Source organism: Melampsora larici-populina (genome assembly GCF_000204055.1).
Source record: "Melampsora larici-populina 98AG31 unplaced genomic scaffold MELLAscaffold_30, whole genome shotgun sequence".
NCBI lineage: Eukaryota > Fungi > Basidiomycota > Pucciniomycetes > Pucciniales > Melampsoraceae > Melampsora > Melampsora laricis-populina.
The window spans coordinates 169,720-188,546 of NW_006768794.1; the positions used below are offsets into that span (position 1 = coordinate 169,720).

The 18,827-nt window shown below is 37.3% G+C and overlaps 5 protein-coding genes across 5 annotated transcripts; 1 reads left to right on the forward strand and 4 right to left on the reverse strand.

Moving 5' to 3' along the window:
* Positions 1-1,106: 1,106 nt before the first annotated feature.
* Positions 1,107-3,603, reverse strand: MELLADRAFT_89439 (uncharacterized protein; the record flags this gene model as incomplete). The annotated part of the gene is made up of 6 exons (XM_007412434.1): positions 1,107-1,287; positions 1,336-1,627; positions 1,685-2,190; positions 2,269-2,453; positions 2,523-2,751; positions 2,831-3,603. The coding sequence occupies 6 exons, from the start codon at positions 3,601-3,603 to the stop codon at positions 1,107-1,109; spliced, it is 2,166 nt and encodes a 721-aa protein (XP_007412496.1).
* A 902-nt stretch (positions 3,604-4,505) lies between these two features.
* MELLADRAFT_64940 (uncharacterized protein) lies at positions 4,506-5,179 on the reverse strand (the record flags this gene model as incomplete). Its single annotated transcript, XM_007412433.1, has 3 exons — positions 4,506-4,561; positions 4,629-4,732; positions 4,848-5,179. 3 exons carry the CDS (start codon positions 5,177-5,179, stop codon positions 4,506-4,508), a joined length of 492 nt encoding a protein of 163 aa, XP_007412495.1.
* Positions 5,180-7,000: 1,821 nt separating this feature from the next.
* MELLADRAFT_64941 (family 27 glycoside hydrolase) lies at positions 7,001-9,874 on the forward strand (the record flags this gene model as incomplete). The annotated part of the gene is made up of 15 exons (XM_007412306.1): positions 7,001-7,058; positions 7,141-7,304; positions 7,386-7,477; positions 7,577-7,780; positions 7,861-7,918; positions 7,992-8,050; positions 8,149-8,241; positions 8,341-8,484; positions 8,549-8,636; positions 8,748-8,844; positions 8,989-9,109; positions 9,244-9,266; positions 9,310-9,560; positions 9,634-9,681; positions 9,767-9,874. The coding sequence occupies 15 exons, from the start codon at positions 7,001-7,003 to the stop codon at positions 9,872-9,874; spliced, it is 1,608 nt and encodes a 535-aa protein (XP_007412368.1).
* A 2,770-nt stretch (positions 9,875-12,644) lies between these two features.
* MELLADRAFT_108521 (uncharacterized protein) lies at positions 12,645-13,461 on the reverse strand (the record flags this gene model as incomplete). The annotated part of the gene is made up of 4 exons (XM_007412432.1): positions 12,645-12,854; positions 12,931-13,103; positions 13,151-13,278; positions 13,379-13,461. 4 exons carry the CDS (start codon positions 13,459-13,461, stop codon positions 12,645-12,647), a joined length of 594 nt encoding a protein of 197 aa, XP_007412494.1.
* A 678-nt stretch (positions 13,462-14,139) lies between these two features.
* Positions 14,140-18,023, reverse strand: MELLADRAFT_89441 (uncharacterized protein; the record flags this gene model as incomplete). The annotated part of the gene is made up of 14 exons (XM_007412431.1): positions 14,140-14,231; positions 14,340-14,415; positions 14,510-14,560; positions 14,633-14,713; positions 14,795-14,929; positions 15,037-15,248; positions 15,324-15,445; positions 15,519-15,634; positions 15,718-16,222; positions 16,310-17,146; positions 17,195-17,325; positions 17,410-17,615; positions 17,707-17,851; positions 17,919-18,023. 14 exons carry the CDS (start codon positions 18,021-18,023, stop codon positions 14,140-14,142), a joined length of 2,814 nt encoding a protein of 937 aa, XP_007412493.1.
* Between the last annotated feature and the right edge of the window lie 804 nt (positions 18,024-18,827).

Consider the following 18,827-nt stretch of genomic DNA (forward strand, 5'->3'; position numbering starts at 1 on the left):
CATCTTTGTGAAAATGTCACCTGATTTTCCTCTACTACCACGGTACCATAGAGGGTTGTGAATGGCATAGAGACACTCTAGCATCGAGTCTTCCCAGCACCGAAATTGTCTACCAGTAATTGATGATGCAATATATCCTTGATATGTGGTGATTGGGTTCCTGTCAACGTTCCGTGAACCCTTTGGCCGTCCTAACACTACACCAAATGTAATCTTTACCGGGCGGTAAAGAAAACTACTGACATAGAAAAGTCCTGAGGAAACAGGAAGAGAGCTAAAAATCTGAAAAAATATGCACCTTGTTCCTAGATCTTGGGGCGTCATGATGAGTATTTTTTTGTATTTTACACACAGATATTGGTTTATGTACTAACAATAAACGCTGAAAATCATCAAAAACTCACATGTAACAATACCTGAAATTTGGGTCATGAGTATGAAGGCAATATTTTGTGGTCTAAAAACTTCAATAACTTTTGCAATTCTGCTCCAAATAACTCGATTTCTGGTTCATTCAAAAGCTGAACTATTCTCCTTCACACTTCATAATGCTAGTAAGGTGCTATCTAGTCATTTAAACACTCTACATATGTTCAAACAGTTCTGCATGAATAGCTCTGTAGGAACTTTTCTAGACCAGCTACAGATGTGATGTCTCAATGAAAAATGTAGAGGAAAAGCTCACCTTTTTAATGCACTTCAAATCGAGTGATTTGATTCAGAACCGCAAAAGTTATTGATGTTTGAAGATTCCAAAATCCTGTCTTCAAAGTCAAGGGCCAAATTTCAGGTATTGTTACAGGTGGGTTTTTGATGATTCTCAGCCTTTATTGTTAGTACATTAACCAATATTGGTGTGTAAAATACAAAAAAATACTCATCATGACGCCCCAACATCTAGGAACAAGGTGCATATTTTTTCAGATTTTTAGCTCTCTTCCTGTTGCCTCAGGACTTTTCTATGTCAGTAGTTTTCTTTACCGCCCGGTAAAGATGACATTTTGTGTAGTGTAATTTCTTGCTTTTGAGACCAAGTGCCTCAGTGGTGTCCGGTGGCCGGCCATCATTTGGGACTGCACGCTGTTTTTGATGTTTTTGAGTCCAACCTAGAGATTCAGCAACTGTCTTGTAGTGCCTAGAGAGCGATCCATATTCCACTGTGATTCCACGCATAACATCTTCATGATCCCGCTCCAGTGTCTTGACAAGAGCATAGAGCTGGACCATTCCAATCTGTATGGAGCATTTTGTCTCACTACATAGATGGTGCCAGTAAGTTCAGACACACTTTCAATAAGTCTTCCAATTAATCACGTAGAGTTGTAGCTGACATACCTTATCATGTAGATCACACGGTGCATACTCTCTTGTGCATTTGTGGTTTCTGGCAGTTCATCCTCACTAAGGTCAAAATCATCCATTTGGGGCTGCCGCGAACAGAATAGCATTGCTTTTATATCGGAGGTCTGCCACCAATCAATCCAATTCTTTGCCTTAGGGAAAGTCCTTCGTAATTCATCAAGTTTCTTGTCGTGGGTTTTGCTATTACTTTTTTTGAGTAGATCTAGTGCCAATCCTTCAAATACATCCTGTGTTATCCAATGAAGGATAGTAATCAAAATATGTACTCAAACCAACCTGAGAAATCATGAACATAACATGAAGAAGAGTAAGTATAACATACCTCTTGACCTCCTGTGACCGAAGTTGCGCTTAAGCCGAGTGACAGATGCTCTGTAATGTTCTTGGCATCCATTGAGCCTTGATAGTGCTCGGTCTCTATCATATTCTTCAAAGACATCCATATAAGCTTGTATGAAACCATTTTTCTGAGCAGCAGAGAAATCAACCACAGTCCGAATAAGGGAGTCCCGCTGAGGTGGAGTGATAGGAGCGTCTTTCACCATTTTCATCAATTGTACAAAGTGTGCATGATAGTGTGCTTCGGATAAACCAGAGAGCCAAGTGAATAGAACTGGAATCCACCGGCAGAGGTCATTGTCATACATTGTTGTAGAGCATAGGTAGCCTGTTGCAAATAGCTTGTATGTCACATCCGTAAGAAGACCACCACTGTAAGCGCGTCCATCATCATCAATAGTAAGCAGTCGCTCTTTCATCCACTTTGTCTGGAAAGAAATATGTGCATTAGCGGGCGTCATGGTGATATAAATGATATCTAAACCACGCCTAAGAAACATCAGCGTTAGTATCATTTAATGACCGAAGATGAGAGTCTAGAAGATGTAGATCTCAATATGGACTTACTTTGCCCAACTCAACATATCAATCACAAATTCGTCTTGAACACCTTTACCCTTCTTGTCTGATATTATCCCAGCGTCTTTCAGAACCGAGCGACGTTCAGAAGCGATTCTTGAGCGGTTTCGATATGCTACGTGAATGGTGGAGACACTTTTGATAGGCTTTTTTCCGGCCAGTGCTTGCCCTGTCTATGCATTCCAGAACAAATTGCAAGTTGATATCAGATCAAAATATATAAGAAGAACAGTTTCACCAACTTTTAATTGCATTGGCTTAGACTTGCTATTATTTTTGACAACAGTTGCGAACTCCTCTTTTGAAATTTTGTCTGCCTTTGTACGAACTGGCCATGGGTGGTCATGAGTCCCGATGTGGCGAAGAAGTCCCCACTGAGTCTCTACACATTCATCTAGTCGGCAGAAAGTATCTTTGCATGCAACATGGATGACAATCCCTGGGCAGCGAGGGACCTTGCATGGTTTCTGCCTATGTTTCAGATGAAGAAAGAGAAGTCAGGAGATTTCAATTTCTAGATAGTCCGGAAATAACTAAAGAAGGTACTTACTGTTGCACAAGTTTAGAAATTTTTGTGCGACCAGTGGGAGGTGAGCCCCGGTATTTACAGCTTTCATTTGTACATTTGAGCACCCCTAAACACTTATATCTGGTGGTTTTCCACCGTCCTTTGACATCTCCTCCTGACATAGTGTAGGTGTAACCAAACGTTCCCCAATTAGTGATCGATTCGGTGTCCTTCGTGACATAGGTAGTACTTCCATTGATGAAGAGAGGGTAAGACTGTGCATCCATGATTGTACCATGATCAATGAATGTTTTGAACATATCCGGGTTATGTGGTGTAGTGAATTTCTTGCGACGTTCCTTGAGCCGAGCTTGCAACTTCTTGCTCTTAATCTTAAACTGCTTGATATGTTGAGCATTTGAAGTTTCTTTCTTAGGCGCAGTTGAAATAGAATGAGTCTTTGAGCTTGTTTTCAAAAGTGATTTGTCCTTCTTCTTTCTCATTAGTTCTGGAGAAGATGTTGGTTTTTTACTGATTGAAGAGGTCTGAGATTGTGAAAGGGAAATTTTGGAAGCACTGTCGCCCGTTGACTGAGCTTGGTCTAAATCATCCGCGTCAGCCTCCTCCACATCTTCAAAATCAGAATTGTCCTCTGGCTCAATGAGAATAGCACGTGTCTTTTCATCTTCACTTTCGCTTGTATGAGTCTCGCTGGTATTGGTATCGCTTGAATCAGCCTGATGGAAGTCTTCCTCGCTATCATACCGATGATCATGGTCTTTCAAACGGGCAAGTGTCGATTTCTTTTGCTTCATAGCTTGTAGGTCAGAAAAAACGAAGAAAATACTGAAGGATTGGAAAGGCAGTAATTCTTGGTCGAATCAAAGATCCTACTGGTTGTTGATTTGCGGTGTTCCTTTTGGGGAGACCCTGGATCTTGTTCACTCGCGAGTCACACTTACGTATCTTCGATAATCGAGCCAGTCATACGTTTCACCTTCATGAGTATGACTGGCTAAATTTGTGAGGCCCCTTGCGTCCTTTTGAAAAAAACAACGCAAGGGGGTAGAAGTATCATGACTCCCAATGCTCACACAATTCGCGGTGATGCTTCTACTTCTTGGTTGAGGGTAAATCATCTATTGGTTATGAGATCCAATATGACATCCCATATGGTGACTTGTTCAGCGCAAAATGATGGTTTGGTGGCGTAAAGTAGCACATTTGCAATTGGATTATGCAACTTTGCGATGTCATATTTTGCGCTATACGATTACGCGTAAAATATTGTGCGTAAAAGTAAAGATTTGAGGGTATCAAAGGACAATTTTACAATGAATGCTTTACAGCGAAGCGAAAAACTTTTTTGAGCGTAAAGTTGCACTTTTCTCAACACGAGACGCAACTTTACGCACTTTGTTCTTTACGATCAAAAAAGTGCGTAAAACATTGCGCGTAAAATTCTACTGACCCATACAGAAATGACAAAAATCTAGAAGTACAACATGCAACTGAATCTTGACATCCAAAAAATGGTTCGTTGATACATCAATGATTGTGTAGGTAGCAGCATTACACTTCCCCTCTCTGACTGATTATCTACGTAGAAGACTTCTTTCTTCGCATCTACTCTTTTCCTTTTCCTTTTTTCAAAACCTTCAAGGAGCGTCTCGAGGAAGTTCACTAAGATGTAATTCAGTTTCAATCCTTGGATTCGTTAAAGATGAAGAATCTTCTTTGTATCAATTTTCGCTTTGCGCAACTTGTCGGTGTCTGAAGCATTGTCAAAAAATAAGTAAGATTCAGTCCAACTCTTATGATCAATATGATAGAATCTTACATTTCTTGATGCCATCAATCGACTTAATCATACCGACTGCAAAGCTCTCTGCACTATCAACTGCAGCTAAAGCGTCCTTTTTGTTGAACTCCTGATACGTTTTACTATTTAAAATATGACGTTAATCATACCGTCAGCGAATTTCTCAACATCATCACATTCAATGTGGTCAGACAAATGCCTTGAAAGAGAATCACGCGGTCGAAGCAGATCACTTACTCCAACATTGTAAAGGCCTTGACGATGGATTTGGGACTCACGCCAACAAAAGGTAATGCAACTGACATTATTTGACCCCGCGAATAATTCAGTGTGACCAGTTGACAATACCCTTTCATGGCCACATCAAGCACCGTTTTGGGAACGTTTTTGTCCTTCTTCATATCCTTCAACTCTTTCAAATCGACATATATAGCTTCGAGGGTTTTTACAAATCGTAAGATTTCTTTGTCAAACGCTATTGGCTTTAGAGTGTCGCATGCCGAAGAGAGGCTAGCCAGTGAGAGTAGGACGACTACTAAGATGAGGTAATGTGGTCGAAAAGCAAGCATTCTGATGGAATTTATCTAGTTCACGGGAAGGTTTTAAAAACTTTATAGCTTTCTACCGTGATGGGTGGAATTGAGACAACTAGTAACATGGAAACTAGTGATGAAGCGTGTACAGTATCAATTTGCTAGGATTCGAAATGTGTTATTTATGTAAACAAGAGTGTGTGGCTGGATAGGGAGGAGATAAGCTCATGGACATGTGGAGGGTATTTATGGAATGAAAGTTGAGCGAAAGAAAAACCATCAAAGATAATTAGCGGTAGTCAACCAATGAAAGTTTACTTCGTTCAATCCTTTGACCTCCAGAGACCTTGTCTATCGATCTTGACTCCTTGGATTACCTGATGATAATGACGTACTTCGAGGACGGTTCAATCCATCTCTCATCAATCCTAATCGTCCAGAGTTCTACTTCTGAGACCACTCTTAAAACGTAACCCTTACCAAGTTCATCGATCATACTGATTTCAGTGAACATTGGTATCGAGCAACTCTTCGGAAACGATATAGCCTACCGGGACAGAGGGATACGACCTGAAACGGAGACGAGCGGATTGACTCATATACCGAACCCAGGCTGAATGGATCGATTCACCCTGAAAAGGTAGGTAGGACTTGGAACTCTACAGGCTCCATCGACGTGGCTATCACCCCACCATACGAGAACTAAGAGGATGATAGGACAGTGTCAGATGTAGTCGAATCACTCGCGAATGTCACCTTCGAGTGATCAATCCGGTGAGCTTTCTGGGTTGCTCGCTCTTCACTGTATCGTCATTCGTATTGTCGGCTTCCTCTGAGATGGTTCATTCTTTCAGACTAAAATCTAGCAAACAGAGTCAAATACATGCACACATTCAAGGCTATCGAGCTGCCAGTGATGACCTAATATCGGCACTTTGTTGCCGAACAGAGCTCGTGTGATAGTATCGTTTCAACTACATATACCTCACATGAAGAAGAAGAAGCTGATAAAGGCTTCGTGAAAATCAGCCGAGAGAGAGGCAAGCTTGATCCGTTGCTAGAAGTTATCATAATTCAGCGGTCAGACTGTTGGTAAGGATCGCACATTCGAACTTCAATATGAAAACTCCGCTGCTTATCACCCATCTTGTTGACAAAACAAATCCATAGATCGTCAGATCGATGTACTACTAATGCGAGGTGGTGTGGCACTGAGAAAGTTTGTCAAAGCGGCGAATGATTCCTTCCGACTAATTTTATCCCGAGATTCTATGTAGGACCGGTGGCGATGGAATCCTTGATAAAACGTTCACATTCCTCTCACTTTCAAAATTGTGAGAATCTTATAACACCGAAGTGGGAGTAGCCCTTCTGACTCTAATTATCATCTACCTTTTCTCTTTGATCATATCTCGCCGACGTTTTTTTATTCAACACTGACATTATATATATTTCATCCAAAACCTTTCAACTCGTTTGATCTAAGTTTTATGTCACTTTGAACCCTCAATCTTTTCTTCGATAAGCGTCATTTTATATATCAAAACACCAAGCCTTATTTGGATTGAGTTTCTCCGCACACTGAGACTTACAGACAAACACGCAGGTATGCATGATGAGTGTTGACCATTCAGGAATCATCTCTTCCATATGATCCAAGCTGATGCCGTACAAACAGTTCATTGACGTTCTTCAGTCCAAGCATTATTTATTGTTATTTAAACTCGCTTCACCGCCATGGAAACTTTAAAATGCCCCGAACGAAAACTTTATCAAACTCGAGGCTTCTCATTTCGTACTGGGATTTTGATCACTTTGATCATCTTGGACCTATCAACATCACTTCTATGTGAACCAATGCCGCCCGGGGCCCCACTGCCAGGTCAACTACCACAACCTCCTAATCAAAAAAGACGTGAGCTTTTGGACACGAAAATCTTCAAGACGATTTTAAAGAGGTCTAACGTTGATTAGATTTCTTTGAAAAACAATCTCAGCACCCTTGGGTTTCACTTCATCTCAATATTGTCAATGGAACGATTATGGATTGAAACCTCAAGTAGATGTGTTAGAAAGAACTGGGCTCAAAGACCTAGGCTTCAAAACCTTTGTCATAGCTTGTGAATGGAACAAGGGAATGGATCCAGAAGGAAAACTAATCGTGAGTCTAGAGGAAAGCACATTCATCAATATATACTGATTTGTAATTGTCTCCGTTTTTTTCGTATACAAAATATAATAGGTTGATGATAAACAATTTGAAGGTGGACTTACTGGCTTTGGTAGATTCTTACAAGATAAGCAAATGAAATTCGGTCTAAGGATAGATTCAGTGTAGGTAATCAACTTGATGATAAATAAAACAAATAGAGCTCAAATGTTGTATTGATATCAATTGTACTTCCGTGTGTTCATAAACTTGCGACTATCTAGGACTGCAGGATGCCCATGGCCACCTAAGAAGAAGAAAAAAGTTTTGGGAATTTTTCGTAGATCAGATGAAAACGAGAAATTAGGATTGAATAGTAAACAACTTCAAAAAAGGAAAGGAGATTATCCACCACTTGATCCAAGTAGAGTTGAGAATCAATTTCAACAAATCGCTTCCTGGGGTGTCACTCATCTTGAGTACAGACCGTAAGAACAGATCAAAAGTCATACCTAAATATCCATTAAAGTAGAACCATAATTCTGATCACTTTGGTCTTTTCTGTTAGTTGTCTCTTTGTCACAGCGGGGGCGATACAAAACCCAGATCTCTCAAAGGTCACGAATGTGAGCCTCAATTTTATCAAGAGAACTAATGAAGTCATCACTAAATTCTTTTACACCTATACCAAAAAAATAGGATCCATACATTCAAATGAAACAGTCGATTCAAAGATCTCAAAAAGACATCTTTCTTGCGTAAGTCATGATTTTTCGGCCCAAAAAGACAAAAACTCCTTCAAAATCTAATACTGACGATTCAAATGATCAAAAAACTCAATCTCAATGTTCTTCAGTACTGGTCAATGGGGTGTTACAGATGAAACAAGATTAGAAACAGCAGATACTTGGAGAGTCAATAATCCAGCAAAAGAAGATTGGCAAAAAATGTAAGTTGAAAGAGAATTTCACATGATATCGACACAAAAAAGAAGTTCATTGACTTTAACTGATTTAATTTTGACCTTTTTTTATGATCTGCAATCCAGTCGACAAACTATCAATGCAATGGTAGCTTTATCACATAAATCCGCTCCAGGTCATTTCAATGATTTAGATGCAATAGATTGGAATCATCGCGATCTAAGTCCGATGGAACAGGCTACACAAGTGATATTTTGGGCTGCCACAAAGTAATTATGCCAATGTCCAAATTCTTTCAACATAGAAGTCTAATGCACATGTTCTTGTAATAAGATCTCCTTTATTACTTACTGGTGATTTGAATCAGGACAACCCATCAATCCTGGGTTTCTTGAAAAATAAAGCTCTCATAGATATCAATGTAAGTTTCCTCCAATCCTCCTTTCAAAACTCTCCATAGGAACACATAAATTTTTAGATTTTTGAATTTTAATCCTTCCTGATTTCATTTTTTGTGTAAATGTTTATTTAGCAAGATGCACTTGGAAAAAGTATCACTTTTAGACGTCGTTATACCAATGACAACGATGTTTGGGCTGGAGAACTAAGTGACGGAAGCATGGTCGCAAGTAAGTTCCAAATTTCCATGAAGAATTCACAAAACCAAACCCAAAGGGGTGCTTACATGTATTTATACTTACATATATTTATGATATCAATTTAACCAAAACTTACCTTTGACTTCTTCCAATTCTTAAAATCTCCATCAACAGTGTTGATCAACTGGAAAGATGAAGAAAGAGAATTAACATTATCTCTGGCTGATGTTGAGTTGACTTCAGCAAATGGGTTTGATGTGATTTCAGGAAAGGATTTAGGCCCATCCAACACAACGTAAGAGACCAGTTTGAAAACATTTCTTTGAATTTCAGCAAGAACTATGTAATACAAACATTTTTCGTTTTTTGTCAGTTTCTCATCACATGTTGGACGTCATGCAAGTCTCTTAATAAAATTATATAACCCAGTCAAAGCAAAACCAAGGGAATGGGTAAGTATTCCAGTAACACAACAACCAACTTGTCGTCCATTAGGCAAAGCAGTCTTAAGACCAGTCACCGACAAATTGCAAGCCATGACATATTTAGAGCCAGATGGAGTAGGTGCAGTACAATTTGTGAACTTGGAAGGAGGTGATAAAGGTGGTAGACTTTTAGTTGCAATTGATTATATTAACTCTAAATTAGATGATTTCTCTCCAAGTTGGTGTCCAAATTGTCTGATTGCTAAAATCAAAGTCAATGATGCTCCTGAAGTTGAAATTGAATTTCCTATCACTGGATTGGTTAGTAATTCTTGACTCTGTATGAATGAAATCTTTTGAACAAGTTAAGCTAATTTCTCTATTTTATCTCTAGACAAACAATATACCCATGTCATATTTAGTAGAGTTAGATGGTTTTAAAGTAAGTTTCTCCTTCAAATCTTTCTCTCAAAACAGACACATCTAAATTCTCAAAATCTGACATAATTTCTCTTTTTTCATTTAAGCCTGGAAGTGATAATACACTTACATACACAGGTGCACACAAGCAGGCTGCTCCTGATATAACTCAAGTATCTTTTTTCTCAGCTTCTGCCCCATCTGGGTATCAGTAGTTTGATTGTATATAGTTTGATGTTTCTCTGCTTATCTTAACCATCTTTCAAGAGCATATACTTTATGACCTGGACATTCATTTTTTTGTTTTGTTTCAATCTTTAAATTTGATTTCCCTACAAATTTATGTTTATTTATTTACAGATAAAAACAAGAAAAATTACATGTCTTCAGCTTCTTAGACAAATATTAATCAGTTTGAGAGTGGATTGCCTAAGAATCTTACTGATGCCACTCATTCATAAGGTATGCCATAGCAGGTGTATTCCAGTCTGAAACAATGGAGAGATTTATCCAAAAGGACTGGATGTCTGTTTGGAAGTCTTGCTATATGCCTATCTAGCAGATGAGTTAATTGAGTTTCCATGATTTGAGTTTTGATTGTGTCTTGAAGCATATTAAGATTCACGGAATGATGTTGTGTGAGAGGATCTGCCTGGCCTATTCTATGATGATTGGTGGCTGTTCCTTGGACAGCTTGGAAGTGACCACACTGGTGTAAGCCAACCATCTCTTTTACCACCATAAACATATCAGTTACCCCACTGTGGACTGCACCATGAATACAGATGCCATCTGATAAGATATGAGCTCACATGCTCTCATGTCTGCTTGTCATACAGAGTTGATGAAACATGCCTGATCCTGGCCAGCTTAGCATGTTGATCCAGAGTTCTATGTAATCACAGAAGAAGGTTGAATCAAGGGATCATGTTGAATTCAAGGGAAGAATGAGTCATCACTGGAGAACGGGTTTTGAACTTCACTGAGATAATTCATGTGTCACAGAATCCTTACTACATTGTTGCTTGAAGAAAACAGATTGAGTGTTTCTCAATTGAAGTGGAAAAAACATTATCAAGAAAATACTTCATGTTGACATTGGTCATGCAGTGATGGATTGAGATTTAAAGGTTGGAGTAAGCATGAACAATGGGGTTCTTAAGTTTTATGATTGATCACAAATCCTGGGGATCTTCAAGCACTCAATTATAAAGAATTAATCAAATTGCACAAGGGCTAAGCTTAACCAAGCCCCTCTTCTAATGTGGGCATGTCCATTCTTGAAGAGGTGCTTAGGGCCAATACCTCAACCTGGCCTGAGACCAGCAGGATTTTCAAGCACTTCTGCTTGAAATCCCTTTGAGAGCTCTGAATATCATGAAACCTTGCAATAAATTTTGCAGAGCTTTTTCAAGCTCTTTTGATTCTCCTCATACTATTTATAGCCTCTCACCACTTCTAGATCATGAGGAAATTTTATTTTATTGAATTATCATCACAATAGTTAACATCCACTCAAGGCCGTAGCAACTATTCCGCATTGGTCATAGTATCCAACGTCTCCTTATTTCTCTCTTTACCATTCTCATATGTTTTATCTTTGTCCCAAAGCGGCGCATGAGAAGCGCAAACCTGATGAAAGATTGTTAACCTATGTATCGCGAAGTTATCACTATATAAAGACCAATTGTTTGCGTGTTATTGTATTTTCTTCACTCAAACATTATTGTGTCTCTACGTTGCTACCTTCCGACAGGTGCATACCTTTCATTTCCATCACTCTTAGTGATATCTAGCCATAGCGCTTTCCCTAAATCACTAATACGTGATTCCTTATCAGGTTCGCTAGTAGCTCTTTCTCTGTTTCTTTTCTTTCTCAACTTATGCTTGCTGCTTAATAGTAATTAATACTCAAACATTATTGTGTCTCTACGTTGCTACCTTCCGACAGGTGCATACCTTTCATTTCCATCACTCTTAGTGATATCTAGCCATAGCGCTTTCCCTAAATCACTAATACGTGATTCCTTATCAGTCACGATCTCATTCCTATCTCATTATATTTCAGTATCAAGTGATTTTGACAGGTTCAACGCGCATGTAGGCCCGTATTCTGAGTATAACCCAGATTTACAAGAACTCAACAGCTTAAAGTCATCACTTTACTCAAGTAAAGTGGTGCTAAAAGTGGCACAATTTGTGAGTCTGCACAATGTTACAGCCCTCCAAAAAGGACTTCAAGCAAAATTGCTGAACATCCTGCTGGTCTCAGGTCAAAGTCGGGGTATAAGCCCTAAGCCCCTGTTCGAGAGCGGACGTGGCAGCTTCAAAAGGGGGGCTCAGTCAAGCTTACATGAGGCCTCATGAGGGAATTCTTATGTGGAAATATCCCTGGGACTCAAAATCGATGTTGCACAATCATATCATTGTCGCATCCAAGTATATACAAACATTCCAGAGAATCGGGAGCTTCTTGGAATCCGAGAGCCCACACTATGAGTCAAGAGGATTGCACAGTACCAGACACTGGACAATACCGCAATGAGCAGTTTTTGTCAGTCGACAAAGCACAGATTTCACAACCCCAATTTTGAAGTTGTCCCTCCGACACCCAGGGATTGCCCACACTGAATGAAACATAATTTTTTGTCTCAATCTTCAACAATTGAAATTTGAGGACAATCATCCAGAATCGATATTTTTCCCTCGATGCCTTTCTGGGGTTTGCCTACGTGCGACGATCTTTTCTTCGTGTTGGTGAGGCAAATGCTTTGGTTTTCAGGAAAAGACATTCAATGAGTTTAAAGCCAAAAAATTAAAATTGCAATCGATTCATAAGCTAAGATTATACAAAACCTCGCACCCAAACCATTCCTCTCGATTCTATACAAGATCCAAACCAACCCCTAACCATACAATTGACCCAAACCCGAGCGATCTAAACAGCAATTGTAAAAAAAAGATACCAATCTTTCCAATCAAATCTTAATCCCATTTAATCTTGCCTTGATTCCATCTATCAACAATGATTGATCTTTTATAAAACTTGATCCTTTCTTCTTTAAACTCTTTAACAAACACATCTTCTTCAATTAAACCTTCTTCAACGAATTCACTTGATAAGTTTTCAGTTAATTGATTAGATTCATGTAAAGCTGTTAATAATCTTGATCGATTTGATTGTTCTCCAAATGGCTAAGCAGAAGAAAAAATCGAATGTGTGAGTTGTTTATTAAATTGAAAACGCGATTTCGGAATCAAAATTGCTCACTAGGTACAGTTCATTTTGTTCTTTTGTTAATTCTTGGAATTGTTTCATAAGTGAATGGGTATGATCGAAAGCAAGACTAGTCTCATCCCTAACTTTGGTCAATTGATCTTTCAAAGAAAGGTTCTTCTCTACAACATCATATTCAATTAGACTAATATAAACTTGAATGAATTCTACAATAAGTTTGTTTTTTCTTTGGAAATGAAAGATTTCACTCAACTTGCAATCACTTCATTAGCTGCAATCAATCCAGATTGATTTTCAAATAAACTTTTCACTTCATTTAATAAAATAAATCTTGAATTAAAATATTCTTCATCTTTTAATAAATCTTGTAAATCTTCTTTACTATCATTCATTTCAAAAATCCCCCAAGAAATTCGTTTATTATCTCTTTCATTCATTTGATTTTCACTTTTAATTCGAATCACAAATATCTTCAGCTTACCTGAGTTTACTTATTTCAGGAAAATCTTCACTTAATTGATCATTGATTACATTCGTGTTCATTATTTGATTATTATCGTTCATCTTATCCTTAGAACCTCGTGATATTGGAAAAATCGATTGTATTTGCAATCCGATGAGATTGATATGAGTTCTTTTTCTTTTTCTTTCGTTTCTGTGTGTCTGTTTGAAGTCGTAAGATCGGATAAGGTGATGTTGAAACTTGAGAGTGGCTCATGAGCTGAGTTTGTGATCTACATATAAAGTTTACAGCTACATGCATATGTGTCGAGAGCTGACCCCGGTATGGCCCCGGTCCCAAAGACTGCATAAAAGGTAAAAGATTCAACAGGTTTCACTGTGAGATTCTCAATTCTTTGCATACCAAATAGGAAGGTCATCAGTTCACTCTCACTATTCTATTGTGCATATCTATCTTTCTTAAATATCAGTAAGAAAGATACATAACTGATCATTTACTCCAAGTTCCAGAGCTTGGGTCAACGTAGGAATAAGGTGAGTTTTCAAATCTGATGCCCATTTGTCTTTTAGTTTACAACCCACTTTCAACTAGTTTATTACTGAAATCTTTCAAAAGAAAAAACATTCACAATTTTCACAATGTACTCCAAAAGAAAAGAAAAACGACAATCCAGATTATATATGAAGTAAAATAACGAAAAAAAACTTAAAACTACAAACCAGGCCAAAGAAAAAAACCAAAAAAAAAACACTTCTTTAACTTATTTCTTTTGATTCAAATTACACAGACTGTTCAACCAAGTTTGATTTCTCTTCAATCAAAAGTTCAGAATTATCAACCGCAATACTTTTAGTACAATTCTTAGTTTTATCTAAACCCCCCCCCCCCCCCCGACGAAAAGAAAATATCAAAAGAAATGAAACCAAAGATTAATCCAAAATTCAACAAATCAAGTTAAAAAGTCAAGAAATCCACTTACAAATTCCTACTAATCTTCTAGATAATTCAAACATATTATTCCTTAAAGAAATTATAATGAATTGAGCATTTTTCGTCTAAAAATCATTGATTTAAATCAATTCAATTAACGTTCATATTCACAAATCCTCGCAAGTTGGATAGCTCGTAGTTGGAAAAAAAATCACTAACTCGATCTTTAATATAATTTCCAATAATCGATACATTCCTAAAATCCAAAGCCTGTAGAAAACACCCAAGTTATGAATTAAAATCTTGATAATCCAAAATGAATAAAAAAGGAAAAAAACTTACTGCATCAATTTCATCCATAAAATATAAAGGAGTAGGTTTGAAAGCATGCAGAGCAAACACAAGTGCTAAAGAACTCAAAGTCTAATAAAAAAAACAAAAAAAGAACCATCAATTAATCGTTTCAATCATTTTTATTATAAATCTTTCAATTTTCGGTTTTACCTTTTCTCCACCACTTAAATTTGAGATATTCTTCCATGATTTCTTAGGTGGCATCACACTAAAAATGATACCTTCACTAAACGGATCCAAACTATCGACTAATTCTAATTCAGCATTCCCACCTAAAGTAATCATCTAACCAAAAAAACCAAAAAAAGAAATCAGAAATCAGAACTTTCTCTCTCTCTCAAACCAAAAAAAAAACTCAAAGCAATTTTTTTTATCAAAGAACTTTCTCTAACCTGATACATTTCTTTTAATTTCCCACTAATAATTTGAAATCCCCACATAAATTCTTCTAATCTTTGTGAATTTAAATCATCTAAAAGTTGTTTACATTCATCTCTTTGATTGGTTGTGATTTCTAAATCATTAGCTCTAGCCATAAATTCCGCTTCTCTTTTAGCATATTCTTCCAGGACTCCTAAATCTGCTGGTGCTCTTTCTTGATCCTCTGTTCAACCAAATCACAAAGAAAACAAGTTAATTCAAGTCATTCCAATTCAGAGGTTTATGACTGATGACGTACCTTCTAGTTTTGCCACTTCTGCTTTGGTCATTTCTGCATCGAATTTCTCAAATTCACTTTCATCATAAACTTTTAATACCTCATCGTCTTCTTTTCCTTCCTTTTCATCATCATCATCATCACTTTCCAAAAAATAAATATGTCAACTCAATTCAGTTTTTCATTTTCAAAATCAGATCTTGAATTAGAACTCACTAATGATCAATTGCAATCAATTTCAAGCTGGCTTGTTTCTTACGCCAATGTTCCAAGGTATGTTTCTCTTTAGCTAATTGAATCTCAGCTTTCTCCTTCAATTGTTTCAATTCAGTCTAAAGAGAAAAAATGGTCAATTCAATTCAAAATTAACAATCAAGTTCAAAAGAATCAGTTCTAGTGAAACCGAATGACTCACTTGTTGTTTTTCAAACGCATTCATAAACTTTAATTTCTCATTCCTTTTCTTTTGGATCCCAACCAATCTATCTTTCTGTTCTTCTAATGAAATCCTAGCCTGATCGACTGTATCTCTCATAGCCTCAGTTTCAGTAACCATCACCGAATTCTTTCCCTCAAGTTCTTCTAATCCAATCTCAATCAAATTCAATTCTTCGGAATTCTTTTCCAAACTTTTCGTATACTTTTCAAAATCTCGTTTCGATTTATTAATCGTCACTTCTGATTTCGTTAATCGATTAGACGTATGTTCGATGATCTCTTTTAAATCTTTGACTTTAGATTGTTGGGTTCTTAGTTTCACTCCTCCTACTTGTAAAATCTTTTCTTGTAATTCTTTGATCTCTTCTTCAATCGATTTGGTTTTGGTTTTCAATGAATCCATCTCTTTTTGATTCTTTTCAATAATCTTTTCTAAACTTTTGATCTCTTTTTCATCTTTTGCTTCTAAATTATCTTGTGACCTAAAATGTTCAAAAAACAAAAATCTCTCTTTCAGTACAAAATTAATCATTCTCTTTTGAATTCAATTGTATAACTATAAACCTTACCTAATATCTTCAATAGTTCGTCTAGCCTCTTCAAGTCGTTTGATCCCTCCACCCAAATCCATCTCTAACTTTGTAATCTTCATCTCCACATGTGGTAAGATCCCTTGTAGCCTATTCAATTCATCTTCAATCGAACTTTTAGAAGTTTGAAAATTATTTAATTTCTCTTCAGCTTTCCTTACATCCTTTTCAAACTTAGCTATTCTTTCTTCACTATATTCTTCATCTTCACCACCACCTATGATTGAAGATCCCATCAATCCTTTCGAAACTCGGCTTCCTCCTCCCGACATCGTTCCTGAACTATCAATCAATTTACCATCAAGTGTGACGACTCTCCATCGTTTTTTACCTCCAAATGCGATCCGATTAGCTTGTGTAAGATCATTAGCTACTAACGTATCCCGTAAGACATGATAGAATGCTACCCGAAAACTTTCATCCTTGGGTGTCACTAAATCAATTAACCTAGGTGCTCCTTCAGGCGTTTCAATCGGTTTAGAATCAGATGCAGAAAGAGCATTCAAACAAAGGATCACAGCTCTACCCGCATTGGTTTGTTTAAGATGAGCTAAACAACTTTGACCGGTTTCCACTGAATCACATACCAAGTTATCTAATTGAGGACAAGCGGTTGAGATGGCTATATCATACTTTTCATCTATCCTACCTAGATCTCCTAATCGTCCATGAAAGCCTCTTAATCTACCTTGTTGTTTTAATTTACTTAAACTGTTTAAAACTTGACTCTTGGATGAGTTTATTGATCTAGCCGTTTTGGCTTCATCTGCTTTTTGTCGCGCTGAGTTGAAATGATTTCGTAGTTTGGTATCTTCACTTTCAACTTTCTATTCAATTGATTCATTTAGAAAAAAATGTCTTGACTTCATTAATGGAATTGCACTGATGAAATTCGTCTTCTTATAAGAAAACTCAACTTTAAGTTCTTCCTGAGCATCACGAATCCCTTGTAAATACTCCTTCTGTTCTTGTTTCAAAACCTTTAATTCATCAGTCTAAAACCCCCACCCCCAATGAAAAAAGAAATCATCAATCGGCCATAAATTCCTCAAACAAAAAACAAACTTGAAGAATCAAACCTTAGTTTTACTCTCAGTTTCAATCTTTTTGATCGTCTCTTGAGCAGCTTCGAGTGAAGCTTTCACATCTTCCGTTTTCTTCAAAATCAAATTCCTTTCACTCGTAGCCAAATCAAGTGCAGCTTTCTTAGTCGTCACTTGTGCTGCCCATGGTGCAAGTTCGGCTTGTTTAACTTCGATTTGATCAGCAAAGACTTGAGTTTTATCTTTTGAAAAAAATAGAATTCATTTCCATTCATCAGTCATTCATCTTGAAAAATCAATTGGAGTTTTGAAATTGTGAATTAAATCATTTACCTTTTAACGAATCTCGAATATGATCAAGTTCAGCTTCTTCTTTCTCAATCAAAGCTTCCTTTGCCTCTAATTCAGCGCGTAACTTTTCGACTTCTGATTCACTGTCTCGACTAGTCGCAATTGCAGCTTTCAATGCATGTTCGTCCTGTAGTTCAAAGTTTACAATAAGTGATTATGAATAAATTCTAAAAACTCAATTGATCACCACTCACCTCAGTGATAGTTTTCTTCAACTTCTTTTGTTTTCCACGAGCATGTTTCATCTTCTCACCCAATGAAACCATTTCTCTTTCTTTCCTTTCAAGTTCTTTAACCATTCCAGTCGTCTCACTTTCCACTTCTTTATACTTCCCTTCTTCTTCTTCTAACGATTTCTCAAGTCTTTGGTTTTCCAAAATATCCACTTCATTCTTCTTAACATTCTCTTCAATCTCTTTTAAATGTTCTTCAACTGATCCTTCAATCGTTCCTACATTCTCTTTTGCACAATACACATAATATTGCCATAGTTCGTTTTGTCTTTGGATAAGTAAATTCGTTCTAGCTAAATAATCATCGGCTAATTTCTTTCTCGCTTCAAGTGCTCTCTTCTCTCTTTCTACAAGTTTCACTCTTTCTAACTTTTGAGCTCGTAATGCACCTAAAGACTCAAGCTCCGTTACTGCAGTACTGATCGGTTCTCGGAATCGATTAGTACCAATGATATCTTCTAGGTATTCTAATAAACCTTCTTCATGCTCCGTGACGGCCTTGGGTTTCATTTGTGCAATGGATTCCACTTCACCTTGGAGAATCAGGAAACGTTTGTGATCGAGATCGATTCCCTTGTCTTTCAACATAGTGGTTACCTCGGTGAAGTTCGAAAGCTGTCCACTGCGTTGAAAATTCAAACTCACCAATCAGTCAAGGACACAAAGTATCATTTGATAACTTCTTTACTGACTTTATGGTGTATTTCGATTGATTAGAGCGAGTAGCTGTACGAGCCACAACTAATGCAGAGTTCGGAACAACAGTATAATCATCTGCTCCTTCCTATTACAAGTTAACGAAAAAAATCAGGTGCATTATGCATCAAAACTCCCTTCTAGACCGTTAGTTGATCACAATTACAAACTTAC